This window comes from Malurus melanocephalus, unplaced genomic scaffold, assembly GCF_030028575.1.
Source record: "Malurus melanocephalus ecotype Western Australia unplaced genomic scaffold, MMel_1.1 scaffold_238, whole genome shotgun sequence".
Lineage (NCBI taxonomy): Eukaryota > Metazoa > Chordata > Aves > Passeriformes > Maluridae > Malurus > Malurus melanocephalus.
In genome coordinates, this window is record NW_026623470.1 from 1154923 (window position 1) to 1172480 (window position 17558).

At 38.8% G+C, this 17558-nt stretch overlaps 1 protein-coding gene across 2 annotated transcripts in view; it reads right to left on the bottom strand.

Annotated features, from left to right (window-relative positions):
- LOC130578752 (neuroendocrine protein 7B2-like) overlaps nucleotides 1-10043 on the bottom strand; it is a 42532-nt gene extending 32489 nt beyond the window's left edge. The window contains exons 1-11 of one of the 2 annotated variants that reach the window (XM_057375082.1): nucleotides 9877-10043; nucleotides 7391-7461; nucleotides 6961-7057; nucleotides 6257-6507; nucleotides 5583-5743; nucleotides 5328-5474; nucleotides 3698-3772; nucleotides 2886-3053; nucleotides 1488-1623; nucleotides 1057-1165; nucleotides 103-250 (exon numbers count right to left, since the gene is read on the bottom strand). In XM_057375082.1, the coding sequence (XP_057231065.1) occupies nucleotides 103-250; nucleotides 1057-1165; nucleotides 1488-1623; nucleotides 2886-3053; nucleotides 3698-3772; nucleotides 5328-5474; nucleotides 5583-5743; nucleotides 6257-6507; nucleotides 6961-7057; nucleotides 7391-7461; nucleotides 9877-10002 (1489 nt within the window). In that variant the 5' untranslated portion in view covers nucleotides 10003-10043. The remainder of the gene's footprint in view (nucleotides 1-102; nucleotides 251-1056; nucleotides 1166-1487; nucleotides 1624-2885; nucleotides 3054-3697; nucleotides 3773-5327; nucleotides 5475-5582; nucleotides 5744-6256; nucleotides 6508-6960; nucleotides 7058-7390; nucleotides 7462-9876) is intronic. The other variant, XM_057375083.1, reaches the window with a different exon arrangement.
- Nucleotides 10044-17558: the final 7515 nt, after the last annotated feature.

Genomic DNA, 17558 nt, shown 5'->3' on the forward strand with positions numbered 1-17558 from the left:
TTTTAATCCAATTGCTTTTATACTTTTATCCATGAAGTTGCTTTGGCAAAGTGAAAAAAAAGTTAAGTTTTCCCCATCTAATATATTTGATTAGGTAATCACCTTTCTTAGGGAATTTTTCATTAACATATGGGCTGAAGAGTACATCCCTTTTTGCACATTCAGTTCTGTTTTCCAAACCTTGCTGACTTGCAAGACGCCTTCCAATATTTTCTGATCTACTGCCAACTGCACATCCTGATGCAATATTCTTGAACAAACAAAAAGTGTTAATTGCTTTTATATAAACTTGTAATTTGAGATGTCAAGTAAAGAGGAACCTTCAGGAAACAGCCATGTAAATCAGCCCCAGCAGCCATTTCTTGGGCCATACCCCACACCTTGCCTTGATTCTCTGTAGACCTAGGCAGGGAACAGCCTTCCTGCAGTAAGGTAGACAATTACAGTCTGAACAGAGTGACTCTGCACAGGTTCTGCAAGGTCAGAAGCTCAGGAACTGTGGGACCCACTGATCACAAGTGTGGTGGGTTGATCCCAAAAGGAAGGCATCCCATTCAGCCACATGCTTGCTTTCCCCTTTCCCCAACAGGATGAGGGAGAGAACTGGAACAGTAAAAAGGAAAAGGGACACACACACACACACACACACACACACACACACACACCACAGACAAAAAAGCCCAAACCACACATGATGCAAAGGTCATCACCTACAACAAGCAGATATTCTCAATAAGCCCCTGAGTGCTTTTCCTAAATAATCCCCATCCCAGTTTTACTGGTGAGTTTAATATTAGACGGCATGGAATTGCTCCTTGGTCAATTCAGGTCAGCTGCYCCCTCCCTCAGCTTCTTCCCCCATGCCAGCCAAACACAGTACCAGCTGATCAGTTACTGCTATGAAAATAAACCTCAGGCTTCTTGTACTTGACAGAAAACAGGTTCAGTTAATACTGGAATTCCTCCATGACAAAATATGTCCTTCCTGCTACTGAAAGGCAGTGCCCAAAACTATGGATTAAAATCTGCACTCTAGCAAGAGGACAGGGAACTTACCGTTTCTCTATTGCTTTTCCCCAAACCAAATTTCAAGCGTAAAGACCTACGAACCATTTCTTTTCGGCTTATCTTTGGAGAAAAACAACCTGTCTTCCCTGATTCAACCCTGGAAAGACAGAAGGGAAGAAAGGACATAAAATCTTCAGGAGGGCAATGAAAACATCCTGACACTTATTTATAGTTMTTTCCTCCAGTTTTACTTATTATATTGCCTTCTTGTCAACTTTTTTTAATGGGCACAGGAAGCTACAMCATCAGAGCTTACTATGTTTTGAGCTCCATTTTGCAGCATCAGAAGATCTGGTGATTTTAAGATTACTATAGAAATTACTACCAAACCAAATAATTTTAGAGACAGATTAGGATCATTAGTTAATGTGTCTAGACCCTTCATTCCAATTTATCTTTAGGTTCTAAGAGTTAATTACCTGTATAATTTTTTGCTTGCAAGTCTTTTACTTCTTCTATTTCCTGTACTAGACAGATGATTTTCACCCATGGTTGAAGGAGATAGTGAGGTTTGTGATGATTCGAGACACACACAAGGACTTCCTTCAAACTGAACTACAGGGACAACATTATATTTAAATAAACTTAAAAAAAAATCAGATAGACTGAAGACTTAAAGAGTTAGCACAATAAGAATGGATTTTTAAACAGTACAAGATGTTTTTGCTTATTTTGTGAAGGGCTGGCTTGAAATCACTTTGAATTCCACTTTAAAGTTAAACAAGGCTCTTGCTTGTAGCATTCATAAAACTGGCTAGAATTAATTCCATGCTATAGTTAATGGAATTATAACTGGCTGCAATTAATTCCATGCTATAGATATCACTACCTCAAATAATTTCTGCACTGTTATCATCAGATCAGTTTCTCAAATTTAAGAGCTCAGTAAGAAAAATTAGACACAGTCTCAGCATTATTTGCACTATGCTTTTTTTACATAACAAACCAGAACAGCTAAAGCAACAATGAAAAAATGCCTTTTTTTTACTACTGGACATTTTATGAAACACATGCATCACTGCTATCTTTATAAAATGTCATTGCTTTGGTTTGCTTATCCATARAAACAAGAATTTAATGGAGAACAGGAAACGATTTAATAAAAAATGCAGTAAGTTTTATAACACTCATTCAAGGGGGAAAGAAAAATCAAGCAAAGTAACCAATCTAGAAATTTCCTTCCACTCTAACTTCAGTTGGCAGCACATTAAAGAACCAAATAAAAATAAAACAGGATTTGCAGAATAGCCTGATGGTTAGAAGCACTCTAGTAGAATAAAGTGGTACTAAAGCATTGTCAAACAAAAGTAAATATTTCTCTAGAGTTTTGAGATTTAACATCTAGAGGAAAAACAASAGGTGATGGGACACAAGAAAGAACATTTATAAAAGCAACAATTACATTTCACACAGAGCTAAGATCAGCTATTTAAGCATTTAGGAGACAGAAAGCTACACCTTTCAAAAGGTTGGAAGCATAGGCAGTCTTCATGGATTTGTGTGCCAAGACAGAAACAGGACTATAACCTGAGTTACTCCAGAGGGAGTAAAAAAGAAAGTACATCAGGATTGCAAGTATAAAAGATTAACGGAACAGGAAACAAGAAAGGGAATTTGGCTTTTGCTCAATCCACCTAACATGGATTGAGTCACTGATGAACAAAAACATATAGTATTTACCAAGATGGGGAAGTAGTACAAGAACACTCCAATAATGAGCATCAGTGACTGTCTAACAAGAACAAGAGGCTCCACTCTTAAATTAAAAGCCACCAACAACCACTTCGAGCAGCAAGAAAAAAGTGATRGCACTGTACCTGATGCTGGTGTTGAGCTGCTGTTAAAAATGCTACTTGGTAAAAATTCGAAGGCAAAATTATGCTTAAAAGATCGTCTCTTCTTGCTGGACAAGCCCTGAGAGCAATCAGTTGGAAGTTTACGCTTGGTACTTGGAGTAAGAACCACTGGAGTCACTGATGAGAGGACTGAAAGTAAGAAAATCAAATTTGCAGTAACAGCTTAGAAGTTTGAGAGTTTACTAAACAGTTGTTTTGGKTTTTTTTTAAGTCTGAAAAAAACATGTTGCAAAAGCTTAGCCAAAGTGCATGCATTTTGAACAGGCCAAGCAATCAGTATTAGCTTAGGGTTTGTTTTTTTTATTTTGTTGGGGTTTTTGCCAGTTTAGAGTACCAGAAAGGAGAATCCAAACCCACACATTAATAAAATAATATAGGTATTAGAAGGAAGTAAATGCATAGTAATTGTCCATAAGTTTTAGAGRCAGCAAGTGTGAAAGAATTTTAGTCCTCACCAATTCATTCCCAAGATGCTAAAATGCTGCACTGCACTGAAGCCTTGGTGCATTAGCTAAAAAGCACAAGTTTGGTTGTGTAATTCCAGATCCAAACCATACAGCCCATTACTGCAGTGATTGTAGCTGCTCCGASAATTACAGAAAATGCAGTATCCTCAATAAATATGTATCTATATTCAGTTTTAAACAATTTAAATTTAATCACTTATCTTTGACTAAGTTTTAATTCTTCAGTTAAAAAAAAATTTGAATATAGTTAACAAATCCAGAAGATACTGCATGGGCTTTGCGCAGTACAAATACACCAATACCTACCGCTTCTGTCTTGTTGAGGTGTAGTGGAGGGTGTTCTGTTAGATTTAAATTTATTCAATGCTCCACTAACAATATCTGAAATGCAAGACACACCGAGCAAATTTAAACATGACGTTGGTCTTGCTCTGTTATCAGTTCAAGTTTAACTTGTATTTATTTCAGGGAGAAACAAAGCAAATCAATCTGAATGGTTGTTTATGCACAGAAAATCACAGCCCACATATTTCCACCAACATAGTTTTTTATTTCTTTCACAACAGCTGAAAAATCTATATTCCTTAAAACAAAAAATATTTTAAAAACCAAACCAAACAAAAAAATCCAACAGATAAATGAGCTCCCACAAGCCCCCTTCCCCAAAGCAATAAGAACAAAAAAAAAAATCATTCTGCACAGACAACAGAAATTTCTTGTCGAAAAGCCTACTCATCATTATAAAATTATATGCCTTCTGATTTTGTCAGCAAATCTAGAAGGTATCCATTGAAGTCTTTCTCACAGAAAGTCTCAGAGACTCTCACTTTACTGAACAGATAGCTTGAAGTTGGAAAGCTCTTAGAGCTTTGAAGTTAGGTCCAAAGAGAAGCATGGAATTTTGGTCTTTTAAAGAAATAATGTGAAACTTTTTGTGAACTATGTGCTTTTTTTTTAAAGGTAAAAGCAAACCCAGCAGAATAGATGCATGAAACTTTACTWGATTTCCTGCTTTTTAAAGTGCAAAGGTATTTTTATTAACTGCTATTGCAACCTAAAKTTGTATTTGCATATGTTCAAAGCAAAGCTTAGCAAATTACAAGGCTGTAGTATTTCTTTTATGGTATCTGGTGGGTATCACTTTTTAAAAAAATGTTTGAAAACAGATAAAACATGCCATGACTAAATACACAATCATACAGCCTTAATTTCAACTACTGTCAGGTTTAATACTCCAGGTACATGAGCTAAATAAACACCTATGTTTTTTATAGCAATATATAAAAGATCACTGTTGCAGTAGATTTGAATCAAGTCAAGCATACATTCTGTAATATTTCCTGTAAGAGTCCAGAACTGAAAACATACGATTGTCCATATCTGGCAAGAAAACACAACTCAACCCTGTTGAAAACTGAAAAGCAACTCACCCCAAACCTCCTGATCCATTATATCAGCACACACAATATCCAATATTATCCAATTCAGATTTGCACTTCAAAACACAAATTAGCTACTCTAATTCAAAACACACCTGCCATTTATCCATTTGTGTCCCTGCTTTCTCATGACCTGGCTTGTCAAGGTATATATTAAAGTACCATTTCAAAATTAGCAAAAAGAAAAAAAAAAAAACCAGAAAAATCTCTTAGCCTTCTGCAACAGGATCTGAAGTTGACTCAATAAAAAGCCAGAATATTAATTCAGCTTCACAAATCGAAACAAAACCAAAATAGCTTCTTTATTAGACAACAGACTACAATATCACTGTACATATACAACGAGATTACTGAAGTCTTATACAGATTTTGCAAATCAAACTCAACATGTTTTGCATACCTCTATTCTGCTTGTGGAAGAAGCAAGTGCTTGGGATCAGACTACCTGAAGTCTCAATTCTATTCTTTGCTTTGAAAATTTCACAAAACATACTTACCCCCAACACTTCGATGCCTCCTTCTCTTACATTCACTGGGAGATTCATTTTCACTGTCTTCGTGGCCCCACAGTGAGGGAGTAGATTGAAAGACATCAACACCTAACATGGCAGGAATCTTTTCCAAGATAAATTCTGGTACTTGTCCTGCAATAGTTTAGAATTTTTTTCTTTTTTAATAATTCTTAAAAGTTGGAAAGAAAAGCTGTACACGTTAGTGCAGCGAGACACGTTGATAAGAATTTATCATCTTACCAATTTCTGCCGCATGGTCAATAAGCGTTTCCACGACAGCAGCTTGCAAGCGAATTTTTTTTTCTGTACTAGCTGACATCTTTTCATTTTCGTTTGAGTGTAAGAGGTTGGGGGCAAAAATCACTGCCAGATTACTGCTGTCCATTCTGTTTTCATTGGATCTTAACAAGAAAATAGGGTTTTTTTCATACAAATTGTCATGACATAAGCAGTGAAGAAAAGACCAAATAAGGCAAAAGCAGTTTAAAAAAAAAGCCAACGAACTTATTCACTTGAGTGCTTACATAACAAAAGTAATGTATACATTTATGCATTCCAGGTTGTACACATTTATGCATTCCAGGCCAGGTAATAGTACAACCATGTTACTGAAATCAAGAAGTTATAGATCCCACTCAAATTYTGGGAAATGCAAGGTATCAGATTATGGTAAATCTGCTTTCCAGAGAAGAATGAGGAATACAWCTTGATGAAAGTCAATTTTCCAGTTAATTAATGTTTCATAAACAAAACTTTGGATTTATGAAATAAAAGACTATATTCAGTCATGAGAATATCTGCAGATATGCAAGTTTAAAATTGCAAACCACTCATACAAAGTTACAGTGCTCACCTCAACAGAGAAACGGTTAAAGGAATTCAGAGCTGTTTACAAGCATGCCCTTTGYACTCACCTTAAGGACACAGATCTCAGAAAGTTGAGAAAATATCTCAAAGCTGCAATTGTTCTGTCAGACATCAAACASGACAACAACACTGTTGCAGTTTTCTTCTCATTTCCAAGCTGCTGAGCTTTGAAAAGGCCTTCCTGCAGGTGAGGTGGAAGGATGGGTTCTGGCAGTTCTCTAAAGAACTGTTTGAGAAGCCCTGCAACATCACATGGCAGTGCAGCTGAGAGGCAGTTTTCACCTTGATCCAGTTTACTCTGTAATTTTTTATAAGAAACATGATTTAAAGTCTTCAACATATTGTCACATTTCTAAATTTAGGCAGTAATGCTCTAGCCCCTGTCACAAGATAGTCACATCTTCCCCATTGTTAGTTTCAGTCTTGTCATGTTTTATCCAACTACATTATCTACAATGAGACACAGGCATTGTTGTCAGACCATGTGTGTTAATTTACAGGTTTCCCATCTTCTCTCCAGTAGAAGAACATCGCAAAACAAATATTCTCATCACTTGGAAGGCAAAACATTTAAAAAAAAAATCTGGCAGTTTCTGGACTAGATCTCCTATCACCTCCAAAGCAGGCAATGTTACCAACCTACTTTTAGTATTAAAACTTGAATATGACTAAAGAGTCCAAAAATTAAAACATGCAGATGATCAAGTGAAATGCAGCTTATTAGGAAAAAAAGAGCAGCTTTAGAGAATACCTTTAAAGACTTTAAGCGAACAAGAGATCCAGACTTTCTGAAGAGTCCCTCAGTATGAATGTGTTCTTGCAAATATTCACAAGTATCAACAAGAAAGCTGAGGAAAGAACAGTAACATAYTTCTGATGCTTAGTATAAAGATTGTTTTTTTTCCCCCAGAAAAACTATTTCACTGATTTTTCTAAAACTTGATATATAAAATAATTTCCCYCAATGACAAGAAGTGTATAGAAATACAACTGAATGAGAACTGTGGCTCTCAATTGCCCACCTAACTTCTGCACCACTCCTTCCCCCACTGAAACTATTCTTATATCCCCCAGAAGCTCTAACAGACATGGAACAAATACTACATTCTATCTTCTGACAAGGGTTCAATACTAAAAAGAGAGCAAATAAGTGTAAAATCTAAAAAYACTTGTTAATTTACCTTGGAATATAACCATATTCTGGCACAAGTGATTGTGGCAATGTATGAAAGGATATTCCAAAGATTTTACCCTAAAATACAAAATTCAAATAATGTCATTCAAAAGCTGATACGATTATCATCTGTATTTACAAAAAAGCACACATTCCAAAAGCTCAGACATAAGGGTAGTTMAGACAAAAAACAAAGTCTTTCAGATAAGACAGATAAGAGGTATTGTCTGGAAGACCATTGTGATCTTTAGGTATCTATAAATGATTCCAGTTACAGGTAACACCCTAGATGATTGTGAAAGAGTAGAAATGTTTTGTGCAGTGTTTTACACTTYTTATTTTACAAGAATTTAGTTTTCTTATAGGATTCCCAAATCAGTAAGTATATTAACCAGATGGTTTTGAAATCTCACCTGAGCTTTTCAAATTGGCTAAATCCTATTGTTCATAAAAATCAGCACAAGATAATTGAAATAACGTTTTTTTTTTAAACTCATCTCAGACACTCAAGATTGCTCTTTTGAGAAGGATTAAACTCAACAGAATAGTCTAGAAAACTGTTCTGAACCTCGTAATTACCATTTGTACTTAAAAGAACTGTTACCTCTACTGACCAATAGCAAGACATTAGAGTATGTTGCATATTATTGAGCAAATCTCATCGGTTATTAAATGCTGTAGGTAGAATATCAATAGTAAAGTGTTTATTTGATGTTGCTGTGTCAGTTATAAAAGTCCACATTTCTGTACAACAACTTGTACTTTTATTACTATTTACAGAACATGCAAGCCAGTCCCTCTCCGACCCAGAAGAGAACTGGGACCATGCYCAAGTTGTTCTTAGAGATGAATGCAAASTCTTAGTCATTCACAGCTGAAATTCAAAGTGCTGTCCATGTTAGGAAAATAGTTAATCAGCAACTAACCTATCTGACCACAATCTAATCTGTCCTACAGAAAACAAACATACCACAGAAAGGAAAGAGAAGCAACACATCTGTCATTGTGTTCCAGGTTGCTACTAAAAGTACAAAAAAAAAATCTAGCTTCAAGAGAGAATTCTTTTTCTGTATGTACAAGATATTACATACTAGAGAACCCCAGTGGCTTGTAAGTTTTAAAATTCCTAACTGGTATGCTCGCTTCACTAGGTTTCATTCGGAGTATGAGAAGTTGTGATTTAATTTCCTATTAATAAATATTTCTTATTAATAAATAATAAAGCTAATAAACTTATGCCTGTTCCCTCACAACAGAAATAAGACATCCCTCGGCAAAACAAATGTTACTTTATAGCTTTTCCTACCTTGCTAAGTACTTATTTAAGTACACATTTACTTTCTTGCATACAGTGGAAGCACTACAGACAACAATATAGACATCTTTTATTAAGACATACATATGTTGTTCACAGTTCTTCCCTTCAAATGTTAAAAGAAAGAAAAGTCTGGAATCAAATGTTTGATATTGACAAGGGGAAGAAATGAATTCTATTTTTATTGTTGCTTTCTCCCTTTCCAAACAAAACAACTCAAGCACAGGCTTTCCCAACTTCTTTGCCTTATATTGACCAAGAAGCATTGTGTAATATCTTCTGAGTCTTACAGAAAGCTCAGTCTGAGGATATTCAATTCTGCACCAGATCAGTCGCAGAGATCTAGCTTAGGACTTGACAGTGGTCCACACTTCATAAATTAGTCTACCAGAAATTCAGCGGTCTGAATTGGACTTCAGTGCTGGCATGAACTATTAGAATAGTTCAGTTTTAAATAGGAGTCCCAGGACAGAAAACATTKTTTCCATCATCAAATTAAAAACAGCCATTTAAAATAATGGGACAGATTTCATTCCTGGACCACTGGCAAATCAAGGCCAGAGTAGTCTGTGCCAAAATACTCAGTCATGCCTTACACTAAGAAACCATGCAAATAAAGCCTTTCAAACAAAACAAAACCACCTAAAAAATCAAAGGCACAGAGCTTTTAGAAACAACACCATAGCTATATATTCTAAGAAATAATACAGTTACTAAGACTTGGATTCCATAGTGAGTCACATTAATCACAGATAAGCGTAAAGAGCTCTCGCACGGATCAGGGGCAAGCGTGCCTCTGTGGCCAGCAAGTCCACGGACAAAAGAGGAACACATCTCCTTCGCCATCTGGCCTGCTGGGCAACACGCGAGTCCTAAACCGCCGGGGGCGGGGGCATCCAGCGCCACCGAGCCATTAGCTCCCCGAATCACAACACCGCTCTCCGACGGCCCCGTGGAGCATTTACACACGGAGAGAAAGGGGTAAAAAAACCTCTTTTCTCCATTCCAGGAAGTGCTGATACCCTGTTAGGGGCCAGAGGGAGCCGCTACCATTACGGGAACGGCACTGCTGCCAGAACCGACGCCTCCGGCGACAGGACCAGCCCCCGAACCCGCAGGAGCTCCGGCTCTCGCCGGCCCGGGAGCCGGAGCCCCCCAAGCTCCCCCGCCCCGCTCACCTCCGCCGCCGCTCTCGGCACCTTGGCCGCCGCCAGGCAGCTCCCGTTCTTCACCTTGATCCCGTACGAGGCCCGGAGCTCTTCCAGCACCGCCAGCCTCACCAGCCTCCGCCTGTGCTCCGCCATTCCGGTGCCCCCGCCCTGTCTCCCCCAGCCCGCCCGGCCCCGCCGCCCCTCAGAGCCCGCCGGGCGCCATGGCAGCGCCGCTCACCGCCGGCTCAAACCCAGCGCGCGGCCCCGCCCGCGCCTCTCATTGGGCCGTTTGCCGTTCGAAATCAGGCCCCGCCCACCCAACGGCCGCCCGGGGCTGTCCCGCCGCGCCTGCCTCCGGGCGCCGCCTCTCAGCCAACCCGGGCCCAAGGACCCCGCTCGCCGCGCTCGGGCGTTCGCGCTGGTTACCTAAAGGCCAGGTGGGCCCGCCGTGGGGCCGGCGGTGGAGAGTTCATTGGTTGGTTGCTTGGAAATAAGTGTCTCTTTCTCCGAAAATAAGTTTCGAATAAAAACGGCTGCCCACCACAGTTTTGTGGGTAAACGGGACTCTTCCACCGTGCCTGATGGCCAGCGTGTCGTGTACTGGCGTGGAAAAAAGGTCGAGGTTCTTGCCATGTGCTTCAGTCGGTGGCGTTGCTTTCCCCTGCATTAACTGGGCTCTGTGCACGTCTGCCCGGGATGAGCCATCGTTTCCATCATTTTCTGCTGACAAAGCCACACGCCGCAAATTTAAGTGGCTCTTGAACCATTAGCACCAAGTTTGCTTGTACTTTCTAAATTTGGGTTCCCTTGCCCGTTCTGCACAATGAACTCAGGCACCCCCTCTAGCAGGGTCATTTTGGGCTTTGCGCTCTGTTATGGGAAGAACTGCTTACTTTTTACTTTGCTTTGCCTTTTTTTTTTTTTCATTTTCTGTTCCCAAGTTACTCTTCAAGTGCCAATACCTCAACAATTAACCAAATGCAGTCTTCCTGTGTAGAGTCAGAAAAAAGTGAATTTTACTTCACTGAAAGAAAGAAAGATTACCAAAAAGCTTACGCACAGAATAATAATAAACTCCTTACAGTGTTCTGAACACTTATGGACACAAACACTAGAGAATGAAAAAAGAATAACTAGAATTTTTCCAAATGTCATCAAAATGTAAACAGGGGGACATCCTCTAATAAATTATATAGGAGAAAGACTTAGCAGCCGTAATAAAAGCAGATTAGATATTAATTTTCTTAAGTAAACTCCCATGATTTTGATTATGGATGTCAAAATCATGTCATTGAACAAGAATAATATTCATATAAATGTGGTTTTAGTGTAATCCTACTGTAAGTATTATTATCTGTCCTGGCATTGAAATGGCGTGAAAATACAAAATTTCAAATCCTAAGATATCACTAAATTTCTCTTCATATGAGAAAAAAATAAAAGAAATTAAGTAAATAGCTACCATAAAATTTAGCTTAAACCATCTCTATTCCAACTTAGTTTTTTGTAGTAATGATGAATTACACAAGAGGGAGCTGTGATCTGATAAATACATCAGAACTTTCCATGACAAGTATTTTCTGTTCAGTATTCACGTAAGAAACACATTATGATAGTCTGCTGCATTTTTTTACTTAAAAAAGGTGGTGCAGGTATTTTTTTTCCTTTCACAGGTGATATTTAAAGTGACAGTATTATCCAAATTTTGTCAAAACCATTCACCAAATATTTTAATATTCTTTAGGTGACTGTTTTAGCATGTTTCTGTTTTATTTGCAGGTAGAGACTGGAGCAGGAAGAATTACTTCACAAATAAGAACTATATTTTGGAATCAGTTGTAACATCCCAACTCAAATCTATTACACTCTTTTGAAATCAAGTTAGGAAAATAAACAGCTATTTGTCATTTTTCCTTGAAGATCATGTTATTCCGACTCCTTCACCATGGTTAGGGATTCTGCCCACTGCATCTGATTGTTCAGGGCCCCACATTGAACCTGGCCTTGAACACTTCCAACGATGGGGCGCCCACAACTCCTCTGGGCAACCTGCTCCTGCACCTCTCCACCCTCTGAGTAAAGCATTTCTTCCTAATCTCATATCTTAGTTTAAAGCAGTTCTTATCACCATTTGCCCATGTGAAAAGTTGCACTCCTGCTTTTTTATAAGGCCCCTTTAAGTACTGGAAGGCTGCAATAAGGTTTCCCAGAACCTTCYCTTCTCCAGGCTGAACAACCCCAGCTCTCTCAGCCCGGGGTTGCGGGAGAGGTGCTCCAGCCYTCTGATCATCTCTGTGGCCCTATAAAAGACCAAACATCTTAAATATGGATTATAATATAGGGCACATTTCAGTTAGTGCAGCACAATAACAATAGTTATTGTATTTTTTTAAATAATCACTCTAACGGTACTCTGAGGATAGGATTCATCTCAACAGCTGATTGCCAGAGGGAGCCTCTAGTCTTCAAATGGAACATTTCCTGAACTGGACAGACTATTTCGGGAGACTTTCTAGTGCTTTTCTTAGGAACTACTGGTTTTGCTGTCAGAAGAGGGGAAAAAAAGAGCAGAGAGAAAAGAAAGGGAAGAAAGATGCAGTATCATAGAGTTAATGCTGCTATTAGACAAAAAACCTTCAGATCATAATACTTTCCTCTAACCAAGTCTGAATCAAGAGTTTATAATGCCACTCAGAAGAAAAAATAGCATCTCTTTATCTCACTTCTCAACCTCCATTTCCTTTTTGAATTCTACTTAATACAAGCTCTTTTTTTCAGCACATCCCTTTCATAAACTTCCTGCCAGATAAGGGTGAAATTGATTTTTTTTTTTTGCCATTGAGTGTCTCCTTATAATAGCTTGTGAATCCTAGAACTCAGGGATGATACTCAAGTACTAGGAATTTTAGCTTCCTTTTCTCAACTCTATGTAAGTAGAGACTGCATTTTTTAGAGGATTCTGGTAAGGTAGTTTAATTTTGAAGTAACAAGTAACTAATTCGTTGAAGGGTTGGAAATTTTATATCCAAGGTAAAATTCAGGTTTTGAAAATTTCTCTGTGTCAAGAATTCAGTTAATTCGAGTAACCACTATTTCAGAATGCAATTGTGTGACACCGAGTTGAGCTGTAGGGGAAGCAGATAGCAGGCTCCATGGGTTGAAAAATGGGGATGAGTTGCTGGACAATTTTATCAGTATTTCCTATGTGGAGGAATGATTTCCCATCCACTATCAGAAAATAATGATGGGTTGTGTGTTTCTCTGGTTCTGAGTAAGACTTTCAAATGCCTTATTTCCATTATATGTGTATGTTATATGTGTACCACATTTCCAGAGATGTAGCTTCCCAGTTCCCACTTCACTTGGAAAGTTATGGATGCATCACCTGGTTATCTTGAGAGATAAACCAAAGGCAGTATGATTTTGTGGTAGCTTGATGCTGGCCAGTTCCAGGTGCCCACATTCCTTCTCCTCAGATGGACAGGAGGGAGAGATAACTCAGCAAACACTGTCATGGGGAAAAAAAAAAAAAAGAAAAAAAGAAAAAAAAGAAAAAAAGCACCTTCGCCTCACCTTACTCTTCTTTCCAAGCCCAGCTTCATTCCTGATTTTCTCTAGCTCCTCCAGGCAAGGCTTACAAGGGATGGGGAATGGGGATTKCAGTCAGTTCATCATGCATTGTTTCTGCTGCTCCTTCCTCCTCAGTGGGAACTCCTCACATTGTTCTCCCCAATGGACAGGACCCTCCACACATTTTGCCCATGTGAGTCCTTTCCGTGAGCTGCAGTTCTTCATGASCTGCCCTAGTGTGGGTCTCTTCCATGGGATGCAGTCCTTCAGGAACAGGCTGCTCCAGTGTGGGTAGCCCCACTGGGTCCCCCCTCTCCTGCCACCAAACCTGCTCCAGCTTGGGTTTCTCCCTCTATGGGGCCACAGATCCTGCCAGGAGCCTGCTCCAGGATGGACTTTCACCTCCTTCAGGCATCCATCAGCTCTAGTGTGGGGTCCTTCATGCGCTGCAGGTGGACATCTGTTCCACCATGGACAGCAGCGGCAGATGGACAGCCTCACCACGGGCTAATGGGAAATCTCTGCTCCAGTGCCCAGAGCACCTCCTCCCCATTTTCTTCACTGACTTTGGTGTCTGTGGAGTTGTTTACTTTGCATATTCTCATTCCTGTCTCCAGCTACTGCTCTGCAGCAGTTTCCCCCCCATCTTAAATCTGCTATCCAGGAGGCGTTACAACTGTTGCTGATGGACTCAGCCAGAAGCAGGTCCATCTTGGGAGTGGCTGGCATTGGTTCTGTCAGACATGGGGGAAATTTCCRGCAGCTTCTCCCAGAAACCTTCATTGTAGTCTCCCTGCTGCCAAAATCTTGCCATGCAAACCCAGTAGAGGTTTCTTCTCTGAAGAGATACGTTTTTGATCCACTGAAACAATCATGCTGAGGATGCATTACTGAGACAACACATTCATTCTGAAGACCTATGGTTCTAGAGTTTAAGGGTTTATAAAACTTCCTTGGGAGGAAATAAAAGCTTCAGCCTGATATTCTGCACGTGGAAGGGAAATTAAAATTCCTCCTTTATTGTTACATGTTTATAGAATACTTGAGATCAGAAGTGCTTCAAAAACTATATATAAGGCTCAGTTCACCTGCTGAAATCCTCAGTCAGTTGCAAGTACAAAGGCATTGACTTGGGCAGACTCCAAGGCCAAGTTTCATGAGACACTAAATGTCTCGTGTCACAAACTTGTCACACACTTTACAGAAGGATGCCTTATTTATTTATTTATTTATTTATTTATTTATTTATTTATTTATTTATTTAAATTGGTGGCAACACATGAATTTTTACAGATTATCATAAATTTTAAGGAAATAACTTATATTGTCTAACGTGATTATGTTGTATGTCAAAATCCAGTAAATTATATACTAAGGGTAACAACTGATTGTTAGACATTTTTTCTGGTGGGTGAATTATGTATGTTTGATTCTCTTCTGCACAAAAAAAGTGAACATTACATTCCTTAGCAAAGTCTGCAATTGCTACAAAATTGTATAAAAGATGAGTTTAAACCTCTCCTCCAGCTGATAATAAAGCAAGAATCTGAAACTCCCTTTTAGAGTCATCCAGTCCTATAGACTTACTTGGAAGAAAGCTGTCAGATCATTACTGAGCAAGGTTTAGGCTAAGGAACTAATTTCCAGATTTCAGAAAACCTTTGGTATGAGGTAAAATAGAAAGAAAAAATGCCTCTACTTCTGGCATATCTTTTGGGCAGGTTCATATTTTAGATGCCTCAAGAATATAAAAATCAAAGAACAGGAAGTTTAGATATTCTAATCCTGGGTGAAAGGTGAGTTCGGCTTTTAAAATTGCTGTTTTGGACTTGTTTAACTTAGAAGTTTAACTCCCGGCCCAAGACGATGTTTTCTCTTCTGACTTTTGATCTCTCCCTTTTAATCAGTGTGGGAAGGAGAGATGGTAAAGCAAGCAGTATATGGGAAATTAAAATGAGAACAAAAGTCTGTCCAAATTATGCAACAAGGATCATTATGCTATAAAATTGCTCTTCAAATGTGGCTGTCATTGAGAGGTATTAAGATTTCAGCAGTTATTTTCTTGATGAAGACTTAATTTCTTGCATAAAAAGGTTTTTAAGCTTAAAGCAATGCCTACACAATTAGTGTCCTTTAGTTTTTTTTTAATGTTTGAAGGGTGCTAAAGGATTTAAATGTTACAGAAGTATTGTTCATCACTACAGATCAGTTGTATCAAGGTGCTGTCACAATAGCCTTATAATTTTAACAAATTACGAATGTAATGTGTTGCTAGGTAAAATGATCACTAGATCATTTTGCAATGGAATGTGTGTAGTTTTAGGAACTCAGTGCAGGCTTGAGGGTCGTGCTGCTGTATCTAGGGCTAGAGTTGGGGTTGTGTAAAACCAAGCAGTAACTAAATTTCTTCTGCCAATTCAAAAGAGAACTTTACTGGGAAATAGCAGAGAACAGAAGCCACCGATTCCCTTTCTTTAACTCCATTCTGGTTTCTCTTTGATTTTCATGTGTGCAGTGAGACAGACATAAGCTGTGTAAATATACCGTTAGGGAAGAGTATTTGAAGAAATAAAATGTGTAGATAATATTGTTACGCAATTTCACAGACTGTACAGTGAGGTACATGGCACTGGAGCACTCTGCTGTGCATATTTAAATGCACTCCTTGGCCTAGGAACAGCAACTGGTGTGTGGTTTTGATCTGATTTACTTTGAAGAGCATACACAAGGTTTAATTCCTTAGTTTTCCCCCTAGTCATCCTATACTCATCAGTTACACAATTGTTCATTGTGGGATTGTTATGATACCCCAGTGCTTGGGATGGGAAATTTGGCCCTTCTATGTGTCTTTGTTCTGCTGTGTGGGCCAGGGGTCTGCTTAAACCTTCATCTGTAAAAAGCTCTCTATCAACTGAATGTTAAAGACATGCCAGATGATTATTTTATGGGTTTATTTATTATGTTTCCCCAATTCTTTTCCATTATCTTAACCTTTGGAGTTGCTTTAATCTGAATTCTTTATATAAATCCACTTGTTTTTCCTCCAGCAGAAAAGATAATTGCATATTAACAAGAATTTTCACTGTTATTTTTGTTACTTCTCTTTTCTCCTTTCCCTTTCTCTTTAGACATTTATATTAGAAATGTGCCTGCTGGACTTAGCCTGCTGGATTTTAGCCTCCCTATGATGCTAAGTAAATCAAATAAGAATAAGGATCTATTAGGAAAATCTTGGACTCCAAACAAAAAGACAGTGGGTAGGAGGTTAGGTACTCGGTTAGGTAGAAGAGGCACAGATCAATGATATGGCTTGTCTAGGGGGGTCAATTGCTAACCTAAACATAGAATCCAGATCTCTTGGGATTCAGTCCTACTAACCACCCACTGACCTACACAACCTCTTTTTTCCTAAAGCATCAGTAATTCTAACTGAGTAGCAAAAGTGGTACTGTGTAACTTAGACATACATTACTCCTATATGGCCTGATTCTGTTACCTTTATAAGAAATACAAAGACCTGTAATGGCTGTAGAGTCCAGCTCATGGTGGAGAGCAAATGGGCAAAGAGAACATATCTTCAAATAAGCTCACACGAACAGTTCAGCCAATGCACCTCGTACATTTCACAAGTAGGGACTGGTTAGTAAATAGGGAGTAAAAACTGACTGATTTAATCACTGACAACTGTTTTAAGAGACCACAATACAACTTCTTTACCACCCATTTTTGGATCCGAATGAGTCTACTAGTAAACCTTTGGAGAAAACTCCACACAAACATGCACTATTATTGCAAGTGGCAGTAGCGTGGTCACATTTATTACTCCTATTTTTATTACAGTTACTTTTACAAAAAGCACCGAAATCTCACTGTCAAAAGGGATAAATGTAAATGTAGATTCGAAACAGTCTTGTTACTTACAGAGTCTTATATACAATACTGACAGAGTATTGTAGACAGAGTCTCTATAATACAATACTGACAACTCTTACACATAAAGACACCTTTCTGTGATTTGTGGGTGGATCTTTTATCTGTTTAACAGATGCAGCGTGTTTTGAGTGCAGGTCAGCTTTCTGTGTATGACTGTGTGAACTGGATCTCTGCACTGCAGGTATGTCTGGTGTGGTCACTTGTGT